This window comes from Myotis yumanensis, unplaced genomic scaffold (assembly GCF_028538775.1).
Source record: "Myotis yumanensis isolate MYYU_CA2020_CCGP unplaced genomic scaffold, mMyoYum1.0.hap1 SCAF_3, whole genome shotgun sequence".
Taxonomy (NCBI): Eukaryota; Metazoa; Chordata; class Mammalia; order Chiroptera; family Vespertilionidae; genus Myotis; species Myotis yumanensis.
This window is the reverse complement of record NW_027223754.1, coordinates 2,462,976-2,487,881: the sequence shown is the minus strand read 5'-3', so window position 1 is coordinate 2,487,881 and position 24,906 is coordinate 2,462,976. Positions and strand designations below refer to the sequence as shown.

General features: G+C 45.4%; 1 protein-coding gene across 1 annotated transcript; it reads right to left on the bottom strand.

The window, feature by feature from the left end:
• Positions 1 to 13,325: 13,325 nt before the first annotated feature.
• Positions 13,326 to 18,742, bottom strand: LOC139004819 (beta-defensin 130B-like). Its single transcript, XM_070407357.1, has 2 exons — positions 18,685 to 18,742; positions 13,326 to 13,507 (listed from the first exon to the last, which is right to left on the bottom strand). Exons 1-2 carry the CDS (start codon positions 18,740 to 18,742, stop codon positions 13,326 to 13,328), a joined length of 240 nt encoding a protein of 79 aa, XP_070263458.1.
• Between the last annotated feature and the right edge of the window lie 6,164 nt (positions 18,743 to 24,906).

Genomic DNA, 24,906 nt, shown 5'->3' with positions numbered 1-24,906 from the left:
CATTAGTTTCTACAGTGTTTCTTTTGCTTATTCTGCTTATTCCTCTTTCCTGTGTGTGCACATTCTTTTCAAATGCAATCGGTCCTCTTTCCTTTGGACCCTTATTACCTCAGTAGAGCTGACCTAACACTTCAAACCTCAGTGAAAATTCTCTGCATGGACACACAGAATGGGGGTGAATGCGGGGGCGGGGGTGGGGGAGAGCATGAAGCATGAAAGACTTAGAGATCATTTCGTTTAGCAAATGGTCACAGTTCCTAAGTTATGCTATTTTCTCGTCTAATTTTTGTTGTTTTGTGCTTCTTTTAGTGTTTCATAATCTAACAGAGAAGCAAAAAGGACTAATGCATTTCAGCAGGAAAAATGACTCCTTGGTTAGCTTCAAAATATCAAGGTAAGAGCAATGAAATGAAAAGAATATATATTTTTTTCTAGACTTTTTTGTTTGTTTCAGGTGTAATTTTTTCTGGCCAAACTAGAAATTATGTCAATTTGAAAATAATAACATAGTTTCAATAAGAATCTTAATTTTCATAAGGCCTAAGGATTTGTATCAGTCTTCAGTTATCTGTGTACTAGAAGCCTGGTGCACAAATTCATGCACTCGGAGGGAGGATCCCCTCAGCCCGGCCTGTGCCCTCTCACAGTCTGGGATCCCTCAGGGGATGTCCAACTGCCAGGGAGCAGGCCTCAGCCAGCAGTTGGACATCCTTGGCGCTGCCACGGAGGCAGGAGAGGCTCCTGCCACCACTGCTGCGCTCACCAGTCATGAGCCCAACTTCTGGCTGAGCGGCGCTCCTCCTGCATTGAGTGTCTGCCCCCTGGTGGTCAGTGCATGTCATAGCAATCAGTTGTTCCTCTGCTTGGTCAATTTGCATATTAGCCTTTTATTATATAGGATTATTAAGTAGCAACTTGCAAACTTCACAGTTTTAGATTACAAATATCTACAATAATTGTAAGTAGATTTGGACAAAATATCTTACGCCTTAAAAAGTTACTTTTAAGACAATAAGAAAAGTATCCCATGTCTAAATCTTATCAAATGGTAATTTTTGTTCTTTCTAGTGTTTATGAAATTCTTAGCATAGCAGCAAGATAAAGAATTATATGTTAAAGAATGTCAACATGAACAAAATTTCACATTTTATAATTTTAAAAAAACTGATCGTTGTAAGATAATTACAATGTTTGAAAACTCAAAAGGCCATTTCTCTTTATAATATACACATTTATCTTTAGAGAGCACAATTTCTTTTGGGTAATTTCCCACCAGACTTTACTAAAATATAACAAACATTCAATCCTTTGGGGAACTGCGAAGCTAATGTTAAGACTAGGAACTCACTCGCTTTGAGAATAAAACGTGTGTTGGACTGTTCTGACTTGGGTGTAATCAGATTACGTCTTCATGTTAAAATTTAGAAATAGCAACTTCTGATTTTTCACTCAAAGATCAAGTACACTTGACTTTCTCATTGTTTTGTTTTGTTTTCTTGGTTTTGGTGGAGGGTTTTTTTGTTGTTGTTGTTTTGCCTTTTAGACAAAATAGAGACATATTACTTTAAAGTACAGGGTGAGCAAAAGTAGGCTTACAGTTGTAATATAAATAATACAATAATCCTATATAATAAAAGCCTAATATGCAAATTGTCACCTCGTCTGGGAATTTGACCAGGAGTTCGACCAGGAGTTCAACTGCTCGCTATGACATGCCCTGTCCACCAGGGGGCAGCACAGGACATGGCAGGCATCAGCGATGCGGCACTGGCAGCAGGCAGCAGTGGAGGCACTGCCAGCCCCAATGGGCCCCAACGAGAGTGGGACTGCAGCAGGATGGTGGAGCAGGTGAGTGGGCAGCACCAGGCCAAGGCGGGTGCGAGTGAGGCCCGATCGCCCCAACGATCAACCCGCAGACAGTGACCAGTGGCAGCAGTGGGGCAGGGCCCCGCCCAGCTCCCAGGCACTGAGGAAGCCAGGCAAGGGCCTGATGATTCAGGCGGAAGGGGATGCACGGGGACCCAGGGGCTCAGGTAATGCCCAGGGCCCAGAGGTCAGCTGGGACCTGCCCTTCCACACCAGACGCTTGCACTTTGATCGCCAGCCAGGCCTATGGACCACACCTGTGCACAATTTTGTGCACCAGGCTGCTAGTTAATAAATAACCACACAAGAATAAACTCACATACTCACAACTGTGAGCCTACTTTTGCCCACCTCCGTATATTTCATAGAGTAACTTGATAGCTGAACTATAATGAACATGATAGAATCTGAATTAAACTATCATACCCTTTAAAGTCCATGGAGCAAGTCAGCGTTAAATGCGACTGACTTCAAGGCCAGTGTCTCCCTATGGGTGGGATATACCCAGATGTGTCAGGAGTGTTGTAAGAGAGGAGCCAGGGGTTTTCCTCAGGGATATGAGCAATTTGGGTGAGTGCTGCACAAATATGCATACCGTGTTGCCCACAGACACTGCCCACATCTAGCTGGAGAGAGAGAAACATTGGTTTATGGTTCCACCTCTTCGTGCATTAATTGGTGGATTTTTGTATGGGCACTGTCTGGGGATCAAACCTGCAACCCTGGTGTATCTGGAAGATTCTCTAACCAACTGACCTACCCAGCCAGGGCAGAAATTTACATTTTCTATTCTCTGAACTGCTCCACAAATTGTTTTTAATTAAGATTTTGTAGTTAGAACAGACAACCAGCAGCACCCTGGAGAAAATGGTTATGTAATCTCAGGTCACCCCATGGCCTAGCATGAGCCATATCTTCTAAAAATTCCAATTACTGTCTATACAGTCAGCTGGGGAGGTCTGATTTCTCTGCATGTGAAATGTACTAATGAGAAATGTCTGCAAGATGATTTCATGTCTTCTGCCTAATTGTGCTATGTGAGTTTCAAGTACTGACAAATTACGGAACATTATTAAGATGATTACAGGTTGTAATTTAGTTAGATGATTTATGTTAGGCTCGGAACACATCCTGTTTTGAACGCATCTTTGTATCCTCCCCCACGGCCCTAGCGCAGAGCCCCCTAAGACAGCTGGGCTGAATCGATATTTGCTAAGTGAGTAGATTTTATAGTCTCGATCTGTAGCTACCACTTCTCAGAGAAAAGGGGAGACCTGTGTTAGAACTAGGATTGAAAGAATGATCCCACCGCATGAACCAAAGGACACGTGCCCCTGAGCTGTAGCCGGCTTGCAACAGGAAACCGTTGCATCGCTGATCTTTAGGACCTTTGTGAGTATCAGAATTTCCCAGTTGCATATGTACCCTTCTTCTCCTCAAACTGCCACCCACACAGGCGCAGACTGCGTCCATTATTCCACTGTCCAGTGCAGGCTGGGGGCTGTGCTAGGTCTCCGTGGGTTGTGTCTTTCACAGTTGGGATGAAGGTAGACACCCCCTCTCTCTCTGGCTCTCCTCTCTCCACAGGTAGGTGTTGGGAGAAAGTGATACGAGGAGAAAGGCCCAGGGTAGCTCCTTAGTGGCTGTTGGAAGATTCCTAATATCTGTCTCCAAGGAAATGTAACGCTACTTCTTCTCCAGCGTGCCTGCCTCAAAACTCCCGGACTGGCTGGAGAGTCAGGGCTTGCTCTTAAAATTATCTCCTTTGGATGAATTGATTATTCCACCTGTTAATTCCCTCCCAAAACTACTGATTTTTACCCTGCACACATGGTGAGCAGGAGACTCTGCTAGCCCTCAAGGAAAGACACACACACACACACACACACACACACACACACACACACAAAACAAACAAACAAAACAAAAAATATCCACACCGAATGTGGAAAGGGCTTACAATAGAGTGAACCAGAACCCGAATCATCACATGTCTGTGTTTTTCCCCACAAGGCAGCAGAGGAAACATTCTCAAAACGAGGAAGAAAGCCTTGTGGAGAGTTTAAGGTGAGAACGCGTTAAGCGGTTCCTTCTCAGAACACCGGCAACACGCATCATGTATGTACATCCATACATGCATAGACACTGCTGATCCTTTTAGGACATCTCTGCTTAACATCTCATAACGTGTGTGACCGGAGAAGTCATGACATCAGGGGACCTGCCTCTTGCGTGCGATCTGATGACTGTGGGTGGCAGGCGATTTCTCACTCCCTCTGTCCAAGGATGGGGAAGATGGCTGAACAGAAAACCTGTCGCAGAGAATGGAAAAGGCAGCCGGAGCCCTTTTCAGAGAATTGTCGCGCGCTGCCATCTAGTGGCGCTCACGACGCATAGCCATGGTGCACTCAAGGGTGCTCCTCTCCCTTCACCTGCCGCAGGCCTCCAGGCACAAGGGCACACCTGTGCACACGGGCATCTCTCATTGTATGGCCCTTATAGGCCCTGAAAGGATCCGTCCTTTCCACGTAGTTCTTTACGTTAAACTCCTGCTGATGCTTAGACTATAAAACACTGGGTGAAATGAACATTTTGTGATCGGTTTTACTCCACATTCTACATAAAGCTGAAGAAAGCCCCCCCACCACCACCGCACCCCCGTTTTTTTTTTTCTTAATTACGTTATTTATTGTCTAGGAGAATATCTTTCTAAATAGTCTTGCCACTTCCTGTTTTAGGCCTCTGGTCATCTGAGAAAAGCCTGTGAACTAAATTCTTCTGACCCTTTGTGAAGTGCTTGCCTCAATTCCCATTTCGGTGTCTGTGGCATTTTCCATATGACTGTGCATTTTTACGGCTATGTATGATGCATGTAGCTAGGCAGTCGAATGCGTTTTAACTTGGTTTCTTCTCTTTCTCCACTTCTTTCTTTTTTTATTTCCCTTCCTCTCATCCTTTTTGCACCTTATGATTTCAGTTCAATAACTACTGCTAGTACAGTCCTCCAAGGCTGATCTAATATTTTTCCATTGATCTAATATTTTTCATTGATGCTCCTGGTAAAAAACCAGGCAGATTACACTGAAAGCTTTTTTGGTTTTTCTCCCCAGCATGCTTCTCTCCTTGGTCCTTGTCCAAAAGCCATCCACTTACCATGAGTTTGCCAGGAGCTTCGTAAGCATCCACGTCCTCCTTTGTGGAATTCCCATTCGTCTTTCCCAGGGGACGGCATAGACAGCAGCTCGGGGACAGGAAAATGCCCCGTAAGCAGCTTGGTGCTCTCACTCCTGGGGTCCGTGGAGCTGAGCTGTCAGGAAGTGGGGGTGGGAGGGGAAAGGACAACGAAAAGGGTGCAGCTCCCCCCTGAGAGTGAAGGCTGGCCTCTGGGTCAACCTGAGTGTCTGTAAGGACGCGTGCCGTGCAGGCTCCCTCGCTGGGGCACCTGAAGAGAGCTCCGGGTCCATCCGAGGGCCTGCAGGAGGGGAGGCGCCAAGTGCTGCGGGCACTGTGCGCCTCTCCCACCTCCTTCCCTGCGGCGTCACCGAACAGAGTAGCTGCTTCCCAGGGGTGTCGCCATGGGAGCACCAAGTGCTCTGTGGACAAGATCTCCTTTAATCCTGACCATAAGCCCAAGGAACGTGAGATTTCACAGCTGGAAAGTCAGCCACAGTGTAGGGTTCTATGGCCACTGGTCCACTGATATGCCCATCCATTCGGTATAATGAGATTAGACAACAAAAACATCTACTTGAGCCTGGCCGGCATGGCTCAATGGTTGAGTGCCAACCTATGAACGAGGAGGTCACGGTTCAATTCCCAGTCAGGGCACATGCCCAGGTTGTGGGCTCCATCCCCAGTGGCGGGAGGTGGGGGGGGCATGCAGGAAGCAGCCGATCAATGATTCTCTCTCATCATTGATGCTTCTATCTTTCTGTCCCTCTCCCTTTGTCTCTGAAATGTTAAACACACACACACACACACACACACACACACATATATATGTATATAAATGTATATATATGTAAATGTGTGTGTGTATGTGTATATATATATACACACACATATATAACATTTGATATCTGACTGTGGGTGAATGGTGTGGCAGGATTGTTTTTCTGCAGGAATTGCTTTGTAGCAATATCCTTCCCAACAGCCTTGCTGGGAGTCTGTCTGAAAGTTGGAAAACACAAGGCACTTTCACATGATCTTTCTTCATGGCAGGGCTGTCTTCTGATCGATGCCGTGCTGCAACGTGCTGCACATGCAAGAGGGGTCGCCCGTTGGAGCCCAATCTAAAGCTCCTCAGCACTGCCGGGCCGAGTTGGCACGCAGGGCAGTCACGCTGCCTAATTGTGTGTCGTTGAAGGGACGGAGGAGAGAGAAAGATGGGACAGAAACAGTACTGAACAGGTAAGTGTTGTGAATTTTCCCAAGTGAGATTCAACACATGTATGGAGGGACGTGGGCACTCGCTTGGTTGGAGAAAAACAGAGAAAACACCTCCAGGCATGTCCTGGTTGCACTACTGGAAACCACGGGGAAGAGAAAGCGTTAAGCCAGCTGGTCTCGGGGTGTGGGGGCGCAGCACGTCAAGGGAGCAGCAATGGGACGCCGAGCTGCCTTGGTGGGAAGACAGTAGACGCGGGAAACAGTAGCTCCCTAGTCTTGGGAGATGGGTCAACCTAGAATTTTCCACTCAGCAGAACATCTTCCCAAAATAAGGCAAACGAAGATGATTCTTCCAGATGAATGTGAGCTGAGGGAGTGTGTTTTCACTGGAGCTGCCCTGTGAGATGCACTAAAGCACATGATTTAGGTGGCAGTGAAATGATCCCAAATAGAGGGAAAATCTGCAGGCAGGCGTTCCTGAAGTGGGAAAATAGGAGAAAAAAATATTTATCACTTAAAGAAATAACCATTCCTGTGTCAAGAACTATTCTTGTGGTTTTATAAATTGTGGCATTAACTATAGAACAATAGCAGGCAGGGGAATAAATGTAGCTACATTGAGGTAAGGTTGTGTATTTTATGGAAAGGCATATAGTTCTAATGTAAGGCAGAACCTAATAAATCCTGGATGCCTAATCCTGAAAATGAAGCTGTAAACGTTAGAATGAAAGAGCCAGTGCAGATGGTATAAATGGGAAGGCACAGAAAGTACCTCACTCATCCCAAAGACGGAGCCGGCGTAACAGAACAAAGAATCGATGAGACACAGGAGGACAAAGGGGAAGGGGGTGACATTAAATCCAGTTATTTCCATAATTACATGGAATGTACAAAGAATACATACGAAATAAAAGAGTAGATTTCTGGGCTGGATTTTTTAAAAGGATCGCGAGACCCAACTATACATTATTTTTGAAGACACTTAAAATATAAGAACACAGGAATTGTTTCCTAGCTTTTAAGATGCTTTGCAAGTGCAGGCATTCTGGGAGGGAAGTACCACAGGGTCAGAATTTGTTATAGTTTCTGTCCTCTCTTATCATTTAAAATAATAGAAAGTAACCACATCAGAAAGTAACCACTTTAACTGTCAAATTATTACTGTAGATGAAATCCTTACAAAATTAATTTTGTTTTTTCTAAAATATATTTTTATTGATTTCAGAGAGGAGGGGAGAGGGAGAGAGAGATAGAAACATCAATGATGAGAGAGAATCATTTATCTGCTGCCTCCTGCACACCCCACACTGGCGATGGAGCCGCAACCTGGGCATGTGCCCTGACCGGGAATCAACTGTGACCTCCTGGTTCATAGGTCGACGCTCAACCACTGAGCCACGCCGGTTGGGCTAATTTTATTTTTTATGACCGGAGCTTCTCTGGTTTTAGCCTGTCACCAAAACTAAGATGACAATGCTGAGCGTGGTTGCTCCGTGGCCGTGGCAGGTGCAGCTTGGCTCAATGGGACACCAGTAAACAGGTCTCGGAAAATCTGATGGTTTTGATCCACAGAAGCCAGCGTCTTACTCCGTCTGGACCATCTCGCTCTTTGAATGTATGTCCGGCTCACAGTTCAGACAAGACTACTTTCCTCTCGTGGTGACATCTCTGAGAGTGACAGCATTTCCTGTTTAGATGCACCATTTCTGTCAGGACTAATAGTCCTAATTGGTGTTAAGATAAAAATATATGCTTATGTAATAAGAGTCCTGCCCCTCAAACCCATCAGACAAGCAAGTACATAGCTGCTTTCCTTATCACAACTGTCAGACACAAATGTCCCCGATCTCCTAAAAGATCCACACGGTCACATGCCTCATCACTACGCAATCATTCGCATACAACAAACTTAGGCTTCTTTTGTTGAGTGTGTCAGCCAGGTTATACTTCTGTTTAGAAATAAATACAACTCCTAAGTTAGCTTTTACTTTTTGATGCCTAGAGTTTGCGCTCCTACGTGGGATACAAAGATAGTTCAGATGACTTAGCAGAGCTCAGGCATGGAAGGAGAAGGAATCCAGGCTTCCAGAACAGCCACGAGTGTGGCGAAGGCTGCAGCCGGATTCCGAGGGGGAGGAAGGAAGGGAGCTGTGCGTGGCCGCGCACATAGCCCAGGACTGTCTGCACTTGGAGCAGCCCTGATGATATACTTCTGGGGGTGCTCTGAGTCAGGAACCAGCTCGCCCTCTCCTTGCCTTCACTGACCAGGAAGGGCCTGGACATGCTGCTGAAACTTGTCCTTACTTCTCGAACCCTGCCTTCCATACTAACTGGACTCATCTCTCCCAGAGCCCATCAGCAGCCTCCTGGTCACATGCCCAGCCTCTGGGACTCGCTGATTGGCTCATCTTGCCTGACCCTTTTCACCATTCCTTCCCTCATCCACTGTGATGCACCGAATCATTGCTTATGCCACAACTTCTCTGACATTTCCCTCTTCTCACGGCCTAAACATGGGTATTTCACAGTATTTTTTCCTTGGTGTTGTGATGGACTAAATGCTTGCCCCCACCTGTTCTTATCTTAAACTCTAATTCCTAATGCCATTTGGAGGTGGGGGCTCTGGGGGGGGAGGGGGGGACTTGGTCATGAGGTGGGGCCCTCAGGAATGGCACTGGCGCCCCTTCAAGAAGAGACAGGAAGTTAGTGGCTCCCTCACTGCCATGTGAGGACACTATGACAAAAAGGTGGCCATGGGCACACCGGGCAGAGCTCCCAGCTGACACGGGATCGCCTGCACCTTGACCTTGGAGTTGCCAGCCTCCAGGAGTATGAGAAATGAACATTGGCTGTTTTAAGCCACTGTTCTTTCTTTTTTTTTTTTTTTTACAAGTTATGTCCTTACAGTTGCCACAGTGAAGACTGGGATGGCAGAGGGAAGGGGAAAGGACCAGGTGTGTGGGTTCTGACCCAGGGTCCCTGGAATGCCTGGTGCTGAGGGTGCAGCATCAGGAATGTCCACTCGAGGATGCCAGCGGCACAGGCCGCTCCAACCCTGGGTCCAGCAGGGAGCTTGGGGTCTGTGGGTGCTCCCAGGGGTCTACTGGACCGGCCTGCACAGGGCCGCTGGCCCAGGAACCCCCTCTCAGGCCTCCGACCCATGTGTGTGAGGGGCAGGGCAGCGGCACAACCTGGTATCTGGTCCGGCCCAGCCAGCCCTGCTCAAGGTCAGCACAAGGTCACCTACCAGCTTCTCAGCAAGGCTGTGCTTCTGAGGCCACAGGACCTTCCCCCGGAGGGGACGTGTCTCTAGGGTCAGGCCGAGCTCCCGGTGGGCCAGCTTCCTTCCTCACCATTGGCCTTTCCAGACCCGAGCCAGCTCAGGTGAGAGAGTGCAGTGCCTCTGAGGAGCCCACGGTGGTGGGGACTGCAGGTGGAGGGAACTGGAGGGCAGTTGGCAAAGTGCACCTGAGGGTGTGCCAGGGGTGCAGGCAGCAAGGGGCCAGGCTCCCAAAGTTCCCCAGGAGCCATGGTGGGCCCTCTCTAGCTCCCACCTGGGGCCCCTCAGGGCAGCCTTCATCAGAGAGGGCTGAGTGGCCGCAGGCAGGGGAAAAACAGACACCTGCCAGGTGGCCTTTCCCCGAACATCACTGTGCTCAGGTGCCTTCATTCGGCATCTTTAACCAGCACCACCTTCACAGGCAGCCAGCTTAGCGCCTCCGTGTCGCAGGGTCATTTTACGGCTCTCCAATGTTCACATCATAACATGCCATTGGGAGATATCTTTGTACATATGTCTTTATGTTTATTTTTATTGTTTTTCAAGAATAATTAATTTATAATGAATTTCCAAACCTCTTCTAGCCTACTGCTTATGTGAAATTGAGACACACATTTAAGTGCCCTAAACGGGCAGTCGGACATCCCTCTCACAATCCAGGATGGCTGGCACCCAACCGCTCACCTGCCTGCCTGCCTGATTGCTCCTAACCGCTTCTGCCTGCCAGTCTGATCACCCCCTAACCACTCCCCTGCCAAGCTGACTGATGCCTAACTGCTCCCCTGCTGTCTCGATTTCCCCTAACTGCCCTCCCCTGCTGGCCTGGTCCCTCCCAACTGCCCTCCCCTGCTGGCCTGGTCCCTCCCAACTGCCCTCCCCTGCTGGCCTGATCGCTCACAACTGCCCTCCCTTTGTGGCCATCTTGTGTCCACATGGGGGCAGCCATCTTTGACCACATGGGGGTGGCCATCTTGTGTGTTGGGGTGATGGTCAATTTGCATATTACTCTTTTATTAGATAGGATAGGAAGTAACATAGTCAGAATGTTTCATATTATACATGTCCTATCACTGAAGGAAACCATCACTAGATGCCCACACCACCTTCTACAAAGGGCTCAGTGGCCAGACAGTGTGACAGCCCCAGGCCTAAACTCAGAGGCCCAGAGAGCAGGGCCATTGTGGTGATCTGTGATGAGTTAGGAGTCCCTCCTGTCCTACCCCCCCACTTCCCCTTCCCATCCAGAGGAGGCCCGGCCATTCTGAGGAGGGCACTGGTCAAATCTGCGGGTAGGCAGGGCTTTGCCAGCTGTTTTCCTGGTCCAGATGAGAGAGGAGTTAAGACAGTGCCAACGGGAGTGCTCGTTAAAGAGTCCTGGGAGAGAATGGACCTGGGGCCTGGGGCCTGGGGCCTGGAGGTGACCAACCGGCGTGGGAGAGGCAAGGGATGGAAGCCAGAGGGAGGCAGGGTTCTGTCCCGCTACCTGAGGGGTCATGGCCTTGCTCAGCAGCGTGAAAGAAAAGCAGTTTTGGAGAATGCAATCAGCTTAGTGTGGTTCCTAGAAAGTTGGAATTGTGTCCAAAAGGAGACATTGAATGCACGGTTGTATCAGACTGTTACATGGGCAGGGTGCATGGGGCTCAGCTTTGACAAATGTGAGTTAACAGCCAGATGAACTTGCTGGCTGTGGAGAAGGCGAGCTAATTCCTTCACATCGAACAGCATTCCTGCACAATCCGCTCAGCAGCTCGGCACAGCAGAATCCGCTGTGGCACGGGGATTGTGAAAAGAAGCAGAGGGAGCGGCAGGTGCCCAGCTCAGAGCCCAGGCATCGTTCTCTAAGTGGCGTTTGCACAGGACTGTGGTATTTGGCAGAGGAGAATGAAAATGGGCAAAATCTATGGAGGACAGTGCATAGCAGGTTCGTGATGATGGTGGGACTGCCAAGTTCTGCCAACATCCACTGACCTGCATCTGCCATTCATGACAATTAACCCCAACTGGCGACGTAACCATGCAGCTCTGTCATTCTAGCGAAAGATGGGCAGTGCATGACAAATTCGAGTCCAGCTATCAGGGCCATGATTGATGAAGAGGTGGGTGTTGGCCCCGTGGGCAGGAAGCATTCTGCTAAGCAGATGGAGTTCCTGGAATTTCCCCCCAATGGGATTTCAACATAGGGTTGCAGCTTTAGCAAATAAAGATATAAGATACTCAGTCGATTCGGATTTTGAACTATAATGAATAACTTCTAGCATAAGTATGTGCCAAATATTACCCATTTTATATTAAAAATCTTCACTGTTTATCTGAACTTTGTATTTAATGGGGCATTCTGCCTTTTCTCTGGCAACCCTCATTAGAAATGGACAGTCACAGAAAGGCTCAGAGAAAGTGAGGTGAGTCTCCCTGGCTTTGGGTTCATTGATTTTGCTCATTTCTTTAGGAGAATGCTCTGGCAGATAAAGGTTAAGTAAATAGTTCAAAGTCCTAGGAATAGTGAGCAAAAGAACCACAGTTGTAACTTGAAGATGACTGTCGCAAGAACCTGGGTTGGCGCCTAGTGTGTTAGGAGACTGTGGTATTCTAGACATACAAGTGTGGGTGAAGGTGGCTCTTGTACTCAAGAAATGAATGGTCTTGTGGACACCTGCTGTCCACATTAATAATAAGAACATAGCCCGGCTGGCGTGGCTCAGTGGTTGAGTGTCGAGCCATGAAACAGGAGGTCACAGTTGGATTCCCAGTCAGGGCACATGCCTGGGTTGCAGGCTTGATTCCCAGTAGGGGGCATGTAGGAGGCGGCCAATCTATGATTCTCTCTCATCATTAATGTCTCTCTCTCTCTCTCTCTCTCTCTCTCTCCCTCCCTCCCTTCCTCTCTGAAATCAATAAAAATATTTTTTAACTTAATAATAGTAGGAACATGGATCCTAAAGACTATTAGAAGTTGGGAGCGCCCATCTTCCTCTGAGTGACCATGGGCTTTATGGCTCAAAAAACAACCCTGGAATTTGATTGCGGGGCCTCATTCAAAAGGGTCTTTCCATGCCTGTGGGACTCATGTCCTGTAACATTCCCGTCCTCTTTCTTCCATTTACTTGTCTCAGCCATGAAGGAGAAATGACCCTGTGTTGTTATTCTGGTGGGAATTACTGCAACCAGGAAGTGGAGTTAGGTGACGTGAACTTGGGAGGAAGAGCCAGGACACATTGAATTCTCCGCTCCTCTGCTTCCCCCTCTCCGCTGTCCCCAGGGAGCCTGGCTGCAGGGGGCAGTTCTGTTCTGCTCCTCCAAGGCCAGGGGAGGGGCAGGGGCCACAGCCTCAAGGCAGGCCAGTGCCTCATCCCCAGGTTTGGTGTTAGCCAGACCACGTGACTAACCCTTCTCAACCCCCATCCCCCAAGCAGTAATGAAATGACATATGTTCAGAATCAGATGAGGTAGAAGGTTGCTATTCCACTTCAGTTCATCCAACAGGGCCTCCTGCTCTCTCACACCTATATTATTTTACACATTTAAAATGCTATCTTTATCTTTTAAAAAAAAAATAAGTCATATTTTGTACAAAAATGTTTAGGGTATGAGATTCCTCTCTTATTTCATTGAGCCTTGTTGTGCGTGAGAGGCTTTGCACGTGCGGTGTCCAGAAGAAATCCCTCAGGGATCAGTACACCCAGAAGCAAGACCTTTATTTCCCATCAAGGAGGGAGCACGAGTAGGTTTGACAGGAATCTGCCAAATGCATCCGTGTGTCCTGGTGTCAGAGGGCCCGACAGGTTGTGTCCTCCTAAGGAGACTTGGACTTGGGAGCTGGCGTTGGGTAGGGAAACAGTATCCACCACCTCCGACAACATTTCTGCTCGTCGTTACACACCCCAATGGTGTCGTCCGTGGAGGTGCAGCCCCCGGGCTTGCAAATGCCGTTCAGAAGGACACACTGTTTTTTACCCGGGATAAGGCCAGCCCTTGCTGCACAGGGAGAGATTGGACAAAGCCGTTAAGTCCCCATCACATTCTGGTAATGCAAATAGAGCCGTACGTTTACAGAAAACTGGCTTTGGGATGAAAGATCAGACTCTTAGGGCAAAAGAGTGCCTTTGGGGGAGGGCCAGAGCCTGTGGGACCAAACTCATGTGGAGAGGGCAGTGCACGGACTTCTAGAAGCTTGGAGAGAGTGGTCCTCTGCTGGGAAGAAGCACGCTTTGACACGTGAGGGGCAGTGTGTTGTCACTGTGACAGGGGAGGTGTCCCTGGTGTGTAGTGGGTAAAGCACAGGGTTGTTAAGCTTTCCACCTATTGAATTTTCCTGGAACAACATTCTCACCTCCTTTTGCGGACAGTCTAGGAGTCCTCCAGTTTCCACCTTACCTAGTTCCCCATTTCGGGACTACGCAAGGAATACGTTTTCTACGTTGTTCCAAGCCCCTTAAATGTAGATACACAGAGAAGATTTCTCTCAAAGTTGAAAAGCAGTTTTCCTTAAATACATCCATATGTCTTCTTCATTCATTTGGCTGAAGAGAGGCATGGAGCTGTATGCTCCAACATCGTAGTTCCCTTTAGTCTCGGTACCTGGATCTCATTCTGTCCTCACTGTCCTGTGATACACTAACCCTTTACTAGGCCCCTGGTATCACTGGTTTGGGAAAGACAAACCAAGCTGGTCTTAACTGTTGTGGAAGAAAGGGGACCTCATGGCTTCAAATGCCTCTGAAGGCCTCCTGTCACCATGGCAGGAAGGCTCACTCTGCTCCAGATAACCCCCTGTTCTCCACCGTTTCTTCTTTTCCTGTGGTGAGGTCTACCCTCTTACATGTTTTAGTGCACAGTTCAGTAGCTTCCACGCCAGGTACAGTGTTGGCCAACAGGTCTCTGGCACTTCCTCATCTTGTGTAATTGAAACTCTACACCCACTGAACAGCAGCTCCCCACCCCTCCAGGCCCTGGCAACCACCCTGCTGCTCTGTGGTTCTATGATTTTGACTATTTGAACACCTCATGACAGTGCAATCCTTCAGTATTTGTCTTCTGTGACTGGCTTAGCTCACTTGGCATCATGTCCCCCTGATTCCCAGCGTCGTGCACCCTGTCCACCAGCCTCACGTCCACTATCATTGGCCTCAGTGGTTTCCAACTGTGAATTCCCCGCCCTTCACACCTTCAGTGATGCACTTGCTGCACTACCCTTGCTGATGCTGCCTATGCGTTGAGAACATACTCTCATGGGGTTTGGACTGGGTGCCTGGAGTAGAAACTTCCTTTGGGAGAATAGAGAAGGGGCCTCATCCAATGGGAGGTGGAGACACGGGGCCAGCAGAGGGTTGGGACAGTACACGCTTTCAATCCTGACGTGATGCTGACCCAGAGAGCCCACGCATAGCCGGAGCAGGCTTATTTACCTTTAGATCACGGGAATTGCCAGATTGCAAAGGAAGGAATTTTGACTTCCTAAGTCCACATGATTGTTCTTATACCCTTTCTCTCTTCTCACATGGTTGCTGGTGGTTTCTCAGGCCCAAGTCCATGTGTTCACCTCAAAAGATGATTATCTCAAGATCAGGAAAGAAGGAGGCTACTATATACCTGAAACAACTCCTATGGTGGAGCCAGGAAGAGAGAGAGAGAAAGGATCATGGAAGCCATGAAACAAAGGGCCAGACCGTCAAGGACACCCGCCTTTCAGGCCTGTGGGCTGCCTGGAATCTGCACATAGTCCTCCTTTGTGTGTGTTACCCACACACAGAATAAAGTGTGACTGCCTTTCACTCCTTGTCCTTTAAATGCCCTCGTTCCCCCAATCAGCATTGGTGCCATACACCTTGTACTTGGGCGTCATTTCGTAAGAGCCTTGGCACAGTTCCTCATGGGAATGCGTGCTCATAAGAAGGTCGTCTTACAGTCCCAGAGCTCTCAAGTTCCTTCTGCATCAGGGTTGTGACATTGGCCTCCTTCTTTCAAAGGAAAACGCTTAGATTCAGGTTTCCACTCCAAAGGCAGGCCTCAAGGAAGTCTCTGTAACCTTGAACACAGACGATGGCCATGTGCAATCCTCAGTTCCTTTTCGTTGACTCATTCAAATCTACAATTACATGCTGATCCATGCAATCATTTCACTAACATCTGTCTTTTATATCATGGAAGTCCCTTTTATTTTGTTCCCCATTGGGTCCCAAGGTCTAACACAGTCTTTGTTAAATAACAGGTGCTCAATAAATGTGTCTTGCTGTTGAATGCAGTTATTCTGAGCCCCTCCCCTCCACATTTTTTCTCTTATTCCTTCTTAAAACCTCTTGGCTTCAGCCTAGTTTTGACAGTCTGGTCCCTGCTCTTGGGTGGATTATTCTGTTTGTAGGTGTCCAGTCTGGTTATGACTGTTAGCTTTTCTCAATCTTAGACCTAGATTTCCTAGAATCCTATTTTTTTTTCTCATCAGTTATTTCTGGTCTTTGCTCTAGAACCACCTTTTTATCTCGGTTTTCTTCCCACTCTGGGAATGAACCATTGCCGTATCTATTTTTCTGGCTAGACCTTTACTTCTTCCAATCTATCCCTCCTTAACCTTTTTTAAAAAACAAAACAAAACAGATTCATAACATGGGCTGTGACTTTGGATAGAGACAATAATTTAAGCTGAGCTGAATTTAGCTTAGGTAGTGGAGGACAAGTAGAGACAAAAATATACACTCGTCAGCCATTCTGACATATGTATCTTGGGCAAGTGCTTTCAGCTATCTAAAAGCTGATAACCATTTATCTGATTTTCAGGAACATAGATCATGAAAATCTAAAGACTAGCATAAACAGTCCAATAATAATACCAGAACATGAAGCCAACTCAACAGGCCCACCTTAAGCACTGAAGGAGAGGAATTTGGAGGAATGTGAAGTAAGATGTGTTTGTGTCTTCTGAAAGAGAAAACTTGAAAATCTCCTTAGGTTCCTCCACATCTAATTAGGAGACTGGGGAAAAGGGCCTGACAGCAATTGGGATTACCATTTTATGGGCATACCCACGTCTGTAGATTAATGGAAACAACACTGACCCAAGTTAAAGATACTTGGTTCTAGCCTTAGTATTTGCCGCCACCTATGTGACTTGCATAAAGACATTCTCCATGTGTACAAGAATTCTTTTATCTGTAAAATTAAAGGATTAACCATTAAATTGCTTTCTAGTTTTAAGTCATTAACATCACATAATTTTACATTAGGTGTTACTACAAGTGTGTATTTCCACACCTGTGTCTTCTTGTGACAGAATTGAAAACCAAATGAGAAACATATCAACTCCGGGAGGAGAAAACCATCTGTCTTGTAGATCCCAGTATATCCATGGATTAGGCAATGATCAAACAAAGGAGCATCTTTGATTTCATTGAAGTTAATCTTAGAGATGAACCAGGGAAGAGAGAGAGTTATCCAGACTCTGTCTATGCTCAGTGGCCACAGACATTATTTTGAGGGATCTGATCATCCTGTCACTAAAAGTGGAGAAAAGGATTTTTTCAGTTCTTACAAAAATCTGGTTGAAGATGACCACATTCCCTTTTCTTTTTGATTCTACATGTTAACAGTCAAACTTCTGAACCATGGGTCCTGAGGATGTAACTCAGATTCTTAAAGTTCTCCTTTCATATTTTGAATTTTGCTTAAAATTTTGCCAGTGAAGCTTTATTCCTCTGTTGATGTTTTTTCCAAATTCTGCTCCCTATTCGTTTTTTGGCCTTTGTTTTTGTTTTTAAATATATTTTTATTTATTTCAGAGAGGAAGGGAGAGGGATAGAGAGATAGAAACATCAACGATGAGAGAATCATTGGTTGGCTGCCTCCTGCATGCACCCTACTGGGGATCAAGCCCACAACCCAGGCATGTGCCCTTGGCCAGAATCGAACCTGGGACCCTTCAGTCCACAGGCCGAAGCTCTAGTCACTGAGCCAAACTGGCTAGGACCCTATTTTTTTTTTATAACTTAACACAATCCTCTCTTGTTGAGCTCTGCCTTATGCATCTAACTTCTACAATTCACAAATATTCCTCACCATTTGACTCTACATCATCCATTCACTAAACCAGTGGTCGGCAAACTCATTAGTCAACAGAGCCAAATAGCAACAGTACAACAATTGAAATTTCTTTTGAAAGCCAAATTTTTTAAATTAAACTATATAGGTAGGTACACTGTTATTAACTTAATTAGGGTCCTCCTAAACTGGACTTTGCTAAAAACGTCCTCAATCTGATTGAGGTACGTTCACTGAGGTTGACCCCTTCCAACTCTCCCATCCACACTCGTCTTGTATACTTGTTTTGTCTATCTCCTTTTGTTCATCCTCTCTCTATGCCCAAACCATCTCAACACACCTTTCTCAATCCTCAACACTACATCTTCTTTCACTCCACAACGTTCCCTAAAATTAACTTAATAAACTTTACTTAAAGTTTTAAGTCTTAGTTAAACTACAGGTACGTTGATTAAAACTCGATATCATACTTAATAATGATATTATTTATTGATAAAATTAAATTCCTTACAATTTACTCACCTCCCCCACGCTGTGTATCTCGTGGCCTGCCTGCGCCGCGTCTCCCGTCGCCCGACCGACATCCCCCACTTATTCTAATGCCACTTCTTCAAAATAGACTCGCCCAGGCCGAAAACCGACTTTGGCACATGGGCCACGAAGTTTCAATCGCACTGTATGTGCACGCCCTCATGTGGTATTTTGTGGAAGAGCCACACTCAAGGGGCCAAAGAGCTGCATGTGGCTCGCTAGCCGCGGTTTGCCAACCACGGCACTAAACCAATAGCTCCTATTTTCACTCTCCTTTTGAGGGATTGTGGCCCTGGTAATAGCTATTTGATTTGTATGCTAATTCTTAAGTCACATGTCCAAGCTTCTTTACCTCTCTCTCTACTTGGGCCACCTTTTATAATCATGGAGCTCTTGGGTCTTGTTTTCTGTTGATGGAAATCTTTGCCCTGCTTTGCAATGTTGTCCTCATCCATTCAAGGGAGATGAGAATGTTGCAATTCTGATTTCCTGAAGGCTATGCAATAGGGTCTGAGTGAAGATGGCCACGGAAAAACTGAGCATACCAGTAGGCCTCCTAAGAAACCAAGCTCTATAATTATTCACCATCTTACCTTTTGGTATTATAGTCACAAAGAAGAGGAGCATAGGAAGCAGGGGAGGGAGCCTCATAGTTGAATGCCCAATAGAGAGGGGAATGATCAGGGGTAGTGGAACACAGGGCCTTTTATTAATTTCTGGAGAACTGACATTCCTCTTGGTCAGTGAAGCTAAACAAGTAAGAAAATAAAACAGCTTCTGTTGGAATGTCTCCAAAATGTGAGATCTTTAAACTTGGTGACAAATTAACCTAATTACAGGAAACCAGGTAACCAACCCTTCATTTTTTCTATGGACACTACAGTTCTTCAGAGGCCAGTACCTTTGACCAGTCCTTTGAAGGAGACCGGGAGGTAGGCTTGTTAGTGTAAAGTCTTTTTACCGAAAGTCCTCTGGCTTGCAAGGGGACTCTTCCACAACACACTCTTTTCCACACTAGGGATAAGAGATTGCCAAAGGATCTTTTTTTTTTTTTTAAGCAAAGCACAAGTTTAAATTATTTCATAAAAGAGAGGATAGTGTCACATATGTGCAATATTCTTAATAGCATCTGAAAGGTAGATACTTAGTTCACATAGAAAGCTAACATTTTCTTGTCTTTTATCAATCCTTTGTGTAACTAGCCTACATGACAAGGATGGTGAGATTGGGCGAATTAAAATATTAGAAATACAGAGCACAATATTTCCTCAATAGCCATCTGTTGTCAAGACTGTATGTTTAGTCAGCTGTATTTGAAAAATCGATTTTAAAAAAAAGAGAGAGACTGTATGTCTCCAACTTAAAGAGACTCCTTAGCCTCCCAACTTTCCCCAACATATCAGAACAAGCTATTAAAATTTAAGAAATGCCTTTGGCCAAGAATTGTTTGACCTAAAACCAAGTCATCAATGCTAATTTTCCTACTGACCAATGGCTTAATGACACATTCATATATATTCTTTTTTCTTGTTATTGTTTATAAACTTTCTTATGCAATATCAGCTTTTTTGGAAAAATGTATATAGTTTTGTGTCTTCTATTTTGATGACTTTTCATCATTTTGATGTTTGTTAACTAATTTCTCCTTTGATCTGTTTAGGGAAGTATTGCTTAATTTTACATACTCATCAGTTTTCCAATTTTCCTTCTGTTGTTGATTTCTAGTATCATACCATTGTGGTCAAAGAAGATACTTGATATGATTGCAATCCTCTTACATTTGCTAAGACTTTTTTCCCCTGTGGCTTAAAATATGATTTCTACTAGAAAATATCCCAGGTATACTTGAGAAGACTGTGTTTTCTGCTGTTGTCAGATAGAATCTTCTAAATATATCTGTTAGGTTCATTTGGTACAGATATTATTCACATCTTCTGTTTTCACATTGATTCTCTGGCTGGATGATTGATCTATTGTTAAGAATGGGACATTAAGGATCCAAATGACTGTTGCATTACTGTGTATTATTGCTGTTGGTTCTATGAATTTTTGCTTTATACTGGTACATGCATATGCTTGATGTTGGGTACTTAAACATTTACAATTTTTATAACTGATTGATGAATTGACCTCTTATTATTCTATAATGACCCTCTTTGTCTTTTTGTACCACTTTTAGTTTAAAGTCTGTTTTGTCTGATATGAAGAATAGCTAACCTTGTTGATTTTGGTTACCATTTGCTTGAAGTATCTTTTTCCATTTCTTTACTACAAAGTCTATGTGTATCTTTAAAGCTGAAATGAGTCTTTTGTGGACTGAATATTGTTGGATCTTGCCTTTTAAATTCATAGAGCCATTCTGTATATTTGATTACAGAATTTAATCCATTTATGTTAACACTAGAGGCCCGGTGCACAAAATTCGGATAGGGTCCCTAGGCTGGCTGACAATCAGGGCCAATCTGCAGAGTGACAAGTGGGGGCAATTGGAGGCACCCATCTTGGCCAGCCTGATGCCACCTGCTCGCTGGTCCTGACCCCTGCCACCGCCAGTCACCTCCCTCTGCAGGGCAACCAGGGGGATGATGGGGGGAGGTGCTGGCACCTACCTTGGCCCAGTTGGGGCCTGTGGGCTAGGGGAAGCTCCTGCATTGAGCATTTGCTCCCTGGTGGTCAGTGCATGTCATAGCAACCAGTCATTCTGCCGTTTGGTCAATTTGCATATTAGGCTTTTATTATATACAACTAGTGCACGAAATTCGTGCACTAGGGGGTGGGGTTCCCTCAGCCCAGCCTGCCCCTCAGTCCAGGAGCCCTCAGTGGATGTCCTACTGACGGCCACAGTCTGGCAGCAGAGGCTCGGAGCAGGTGTCCTGTGTGTGTGTGTGTGTGTGTGTCCCAGCTGGGGGTCTTCTCCCACCCACATTGGAGGCTCAGAGTAGGTGCCGTGTGTGTGTGTGTGTGTGTGTGTGTGTGTGTCTGCTGGAGGCTTGGAGCAGGTGCTCCTCTCTGTTGATCTCTCAGGCTCCTGGCCTCCACTGCGTGTTGTACTCTCCCTTGAGCTGTGGCCAGGGTGGGGTGCTGCCTGCAAGCTGACTTTTCCTGCTTCGGGATTGCGGTGGTGACCCAGGAGCAGGCGCACACAAGGGCTGCCTGAAGGCTGGCTTTTCCTGCTCTGGTATCGCCATGGTGACCCAGGAGCAGGCCTTGCTGGGTGCTGCCTACAGGCCACACTTTCCTGCTCACCTATCGCTGGATCACCAGGGCACCCGGGGTCAGGCCCTGCTGGGTGCTGCCTGTGGGCGACACTTTCCTACTCTCTAATCACCATGGTGTCCCGGCTGGGGGCAGGGCTTAGGCAGCGTGGAGATTAGGTGGCACACGGGGTTTGGCTCAGGGTGAGGCTTAGGCAGCACACAGGGGTCCCGTCTGGGGGTGGGGCTTAGTTGGCACGGGGCTTAGGCAGCACACAAGGGTCCAGCCTAAGCCCCGCTACCCAGAGCTGCAAACAGGGCCCAGATGGCAGCTCACGCTGTCCCGCCCTGCCTGCAGTATGCAAATTAGCCGCCATCTTTGTTGGCGGCTAATTTGCATATCACGCTGATTAGCCGATTGGAGGCATAGCGAAGGTACAGTCAATTACCATCTTTGTCTATTATTAGATAGGATGATTTTTGCTATTTTGTTAATTTTCTGATGATTTTGTAGGTCCATTATTTCTTGCTTATTATCTTGCTGTCTTCTTTTATAATTTGATCTCTTTTAGTATCAGTATGTTTGAACATCATGTTCTATTCTGTGATTACTACAGGGTTTTTTCCTGGTGGTTACTATGAGACTTACATAAAGTATATTAAAGTATAGCACTGTATTTTAAACTGATAGACCATGCCTAGCCAGTGTGTCTCAGTGGTTGAGTAATCACCTATGAATCAAGAGGTCATGGTTCAAATCCTGGTCAGGGTACATGAGCAGGTTTTGGGTACAGGAGGCAGCCAATCAATTATTCTATCTCATATTGATGTTTCTATCTCTCTCTCCCTCTCCCTTCCTCTCTAAAATCAATAAAAATATATATTTAAAAACAGTTTAAAATAAACAAATAAAAATATATTAAAAATAAATAAATAAGCTGATAGAACATAACTTCAATAGTATTCCTAAACATTTTTATGACAGTAACTATATCTTATTTAAAATATGACAAATTTTTTAAAATACCCAAACCACCAAAGCTTACTCAAGTAGTTATTGATAACATGAATAGTCCCTGATATCCCCAGAGAGTGGAGAGGGTGAAGGAGCTTTCTGACCACCATTTATGCACTTAGTTCCTGGCCTACAGCCTATCTCCACTGTTTTAAGGTCAATTTTGCCCTAACCCTTGTCAAGATGGTATCACATTATGCAGAAAAATGTGCACACTCTGAGAATGAAAAAATAAATATTGCATTATATAAAGAAAACTGGGGAAATCCCTCTAGTGTTAACTACAACAATTAAGGCTTGGCTAGAACAAGACTGCGCAGAGACCACAAGGGGGTGCACCAAGAAAGCATAAAAGATGCGGAGACAAAAAAACATGACAGAAATGGAGGATATGGAGCTAAGAATCGCAATTTTGAGGGCTTGCAATAAATTTGTGCAGAGCCTCACGAAAACTAATGAGACCCTCGATGCTACGATAAAGAAATTAGAAAGTAAGCATACACGGACTGAAATAAAGAATATTATACCCAATAGCAGACCAGAGGAGCACAAGAATCAAACCAAAGATTCGACAAAAAACACCCAATTGGAAAAGCAAAATGAAAAAAGAATCCGAAAGTGTGAAGATAGTGTAAGGAGCCTCTGGGACAGCTTTAGGCGGACTAATATCAGAATTATTCGAGTGCCAGAAGATGAGAGACAGCAAGATATTGAAAACCTATTTCAAGAAATAATGGCAGAAAACTTCCCCCATCTGGAGAAAGAGATGGACTTGCAGGTCCAAGAAGCGAAGAGAACCCCAAACAAAAGGAATCCAAAGAGGACCACACCAAGACACATCATCATTAAAATGCCAAGAGCAAAAGACAAAGAGAGAATCTTAAAAGCAGCAAGAGAAAGAAACTCAGTTACCTACAAGGGAATACCCATACGACTGTCAGCTGATTTCTCAACAGAAACTTTGCAGGCCAGAAGGGAATGGCAAGAAATATTCAAAGTGCTGAATACCAAGAACCTACAACCAAGATTACTTTATCCAGCAAAGCTATCATTCAGAATTAAAGGTCAGATAAAGAGCTTCACAGATAAGGAAAAGCTAAAGGAGTTCATCACCGCCAAACCAGTATTGTATGAAATGCTGAAAGGTATCCTTTAAGAAGAGGAAGAAGAAGAAAAAGGTAAAGATACAAATTATGAACAACAAACATGCATCTATCAACAGGTGAATCTAAGAATCAAGTGAATAAATAACCTGATGTACAGAATGAACTGGTGATTATAATAGAATCAGGGACATAGAAAGGGAATAGACTGACTATTCTTGGGGGGAAAAGGGGTGTGGGAGATGCGGGAAGTGACTGGACAAAAATCATGCACCTATGGATGAACACAGTGGGTGGGGAGTGAGGGTGGAGGGTGGGGTGGGAGCTGGAAGGAGGGGAGTTATGGGGGGAAAAAAGAGGAACAAATGTAATAATCTGAACAATAAAGATTTAAAAAAAAAAGACAAAAGAAAACTGGGGTCCTCACCAAATTTTTCTAATCATCAAAATTCAATACATGAGTGAAAAATAAAACTATTAAGATCTACTTTGAGGGATGTGACATCAGGAAAGGAAAGTGAGAACTTCGAACAAGAGGGGGAAAGATGAACTTGAAGTCAGAAGTTATGAAGTATCCCAATCGCTATGTACAAGGAGTACTGACAGCATGCTCTTCAAAGAGGTCAATATATAGTCACAGTGAAATTCCAGTTCCATGAAGAAATTATGTGTCTAGGGCAGTGGTCGGCAAACTGCGGCTCACGAGCCACATGCAGCTCTTTGGCCCCTTGAGTGTGGCTCTTCCACAAAATACCGACTTCTGCGCATGGGCCACGAAGTTTCAATTGCACTGTACGTGTGCACCCGCACGTGGTATTTTGTGGAAGAGCCACACTCAAAGGGCCAAAGAGCCGCATGTGGCTGGCGAGCCGCAGTTTGCCGACCACTGGTCTAGGGCAGTAAAACCTTGGGGTTCTAAATGATCATAATGTTTTCATAGGAGTAACATCAGAATCCCTTTGTTAGTTGAAGTTGTACCTTTGAGATATTTAATATACATTTCTGTTGATCTTCAACCTCTCATTCTCTCTCCTTTCTTGCTTTCATCTCTTTAGATCATCTGCTGTGCAGTTACCATCTTTGTGTTTATCCCAAATTATTCTTTCCCCTTTCTATTTTGTCCCCTTTCTTTATATCTCTTCCCTTTCCTTATATTTCCTGAATTTCCTCTGTATTTTGCCTTTGCATTTTCTCTGTGTGTCTATTTAATGATGTTTTGTGTAATTATAGTTTCACTTTTTTGTTAACATTTTGGTCTCTCTGTGGCAAATTTAATATGCATGTATTGTTAAATAAATGGCCTTTCTCACTTTAAAAGACATTGTTTGGATCTGAAAAGGATTCCAAAGAAGTAGCATGTGGGTAGATTTTAAATCATTATGTATTTATTTTTAGTGACACAGGAAAATAAAAATTGGTCATAAAAATAGCAATACATCAAAATATATATATTCTAATGTTAGATGCCAGGAATGTTCCTTCGGATGCTTTCTTTTCCTCATT

Excerpts from the sequence above, each read along its gene's own strand:
- LOC139004819 (XM_070407357.1), bottom strand. The coding sequence starts at position 18,742 with ATGAGGCTCCCTCCCCTGCTTCCTATGCTCCTCTTCTTTGTGACTATA. Across the intron at positions 13,508-18,684 it reads TGTGACTATAATACCAAAAG|CAAGGGCTGGCCTTATCCCG; the intron begins GTAAGATGGTGA and ends CTCCCTGTGCAG.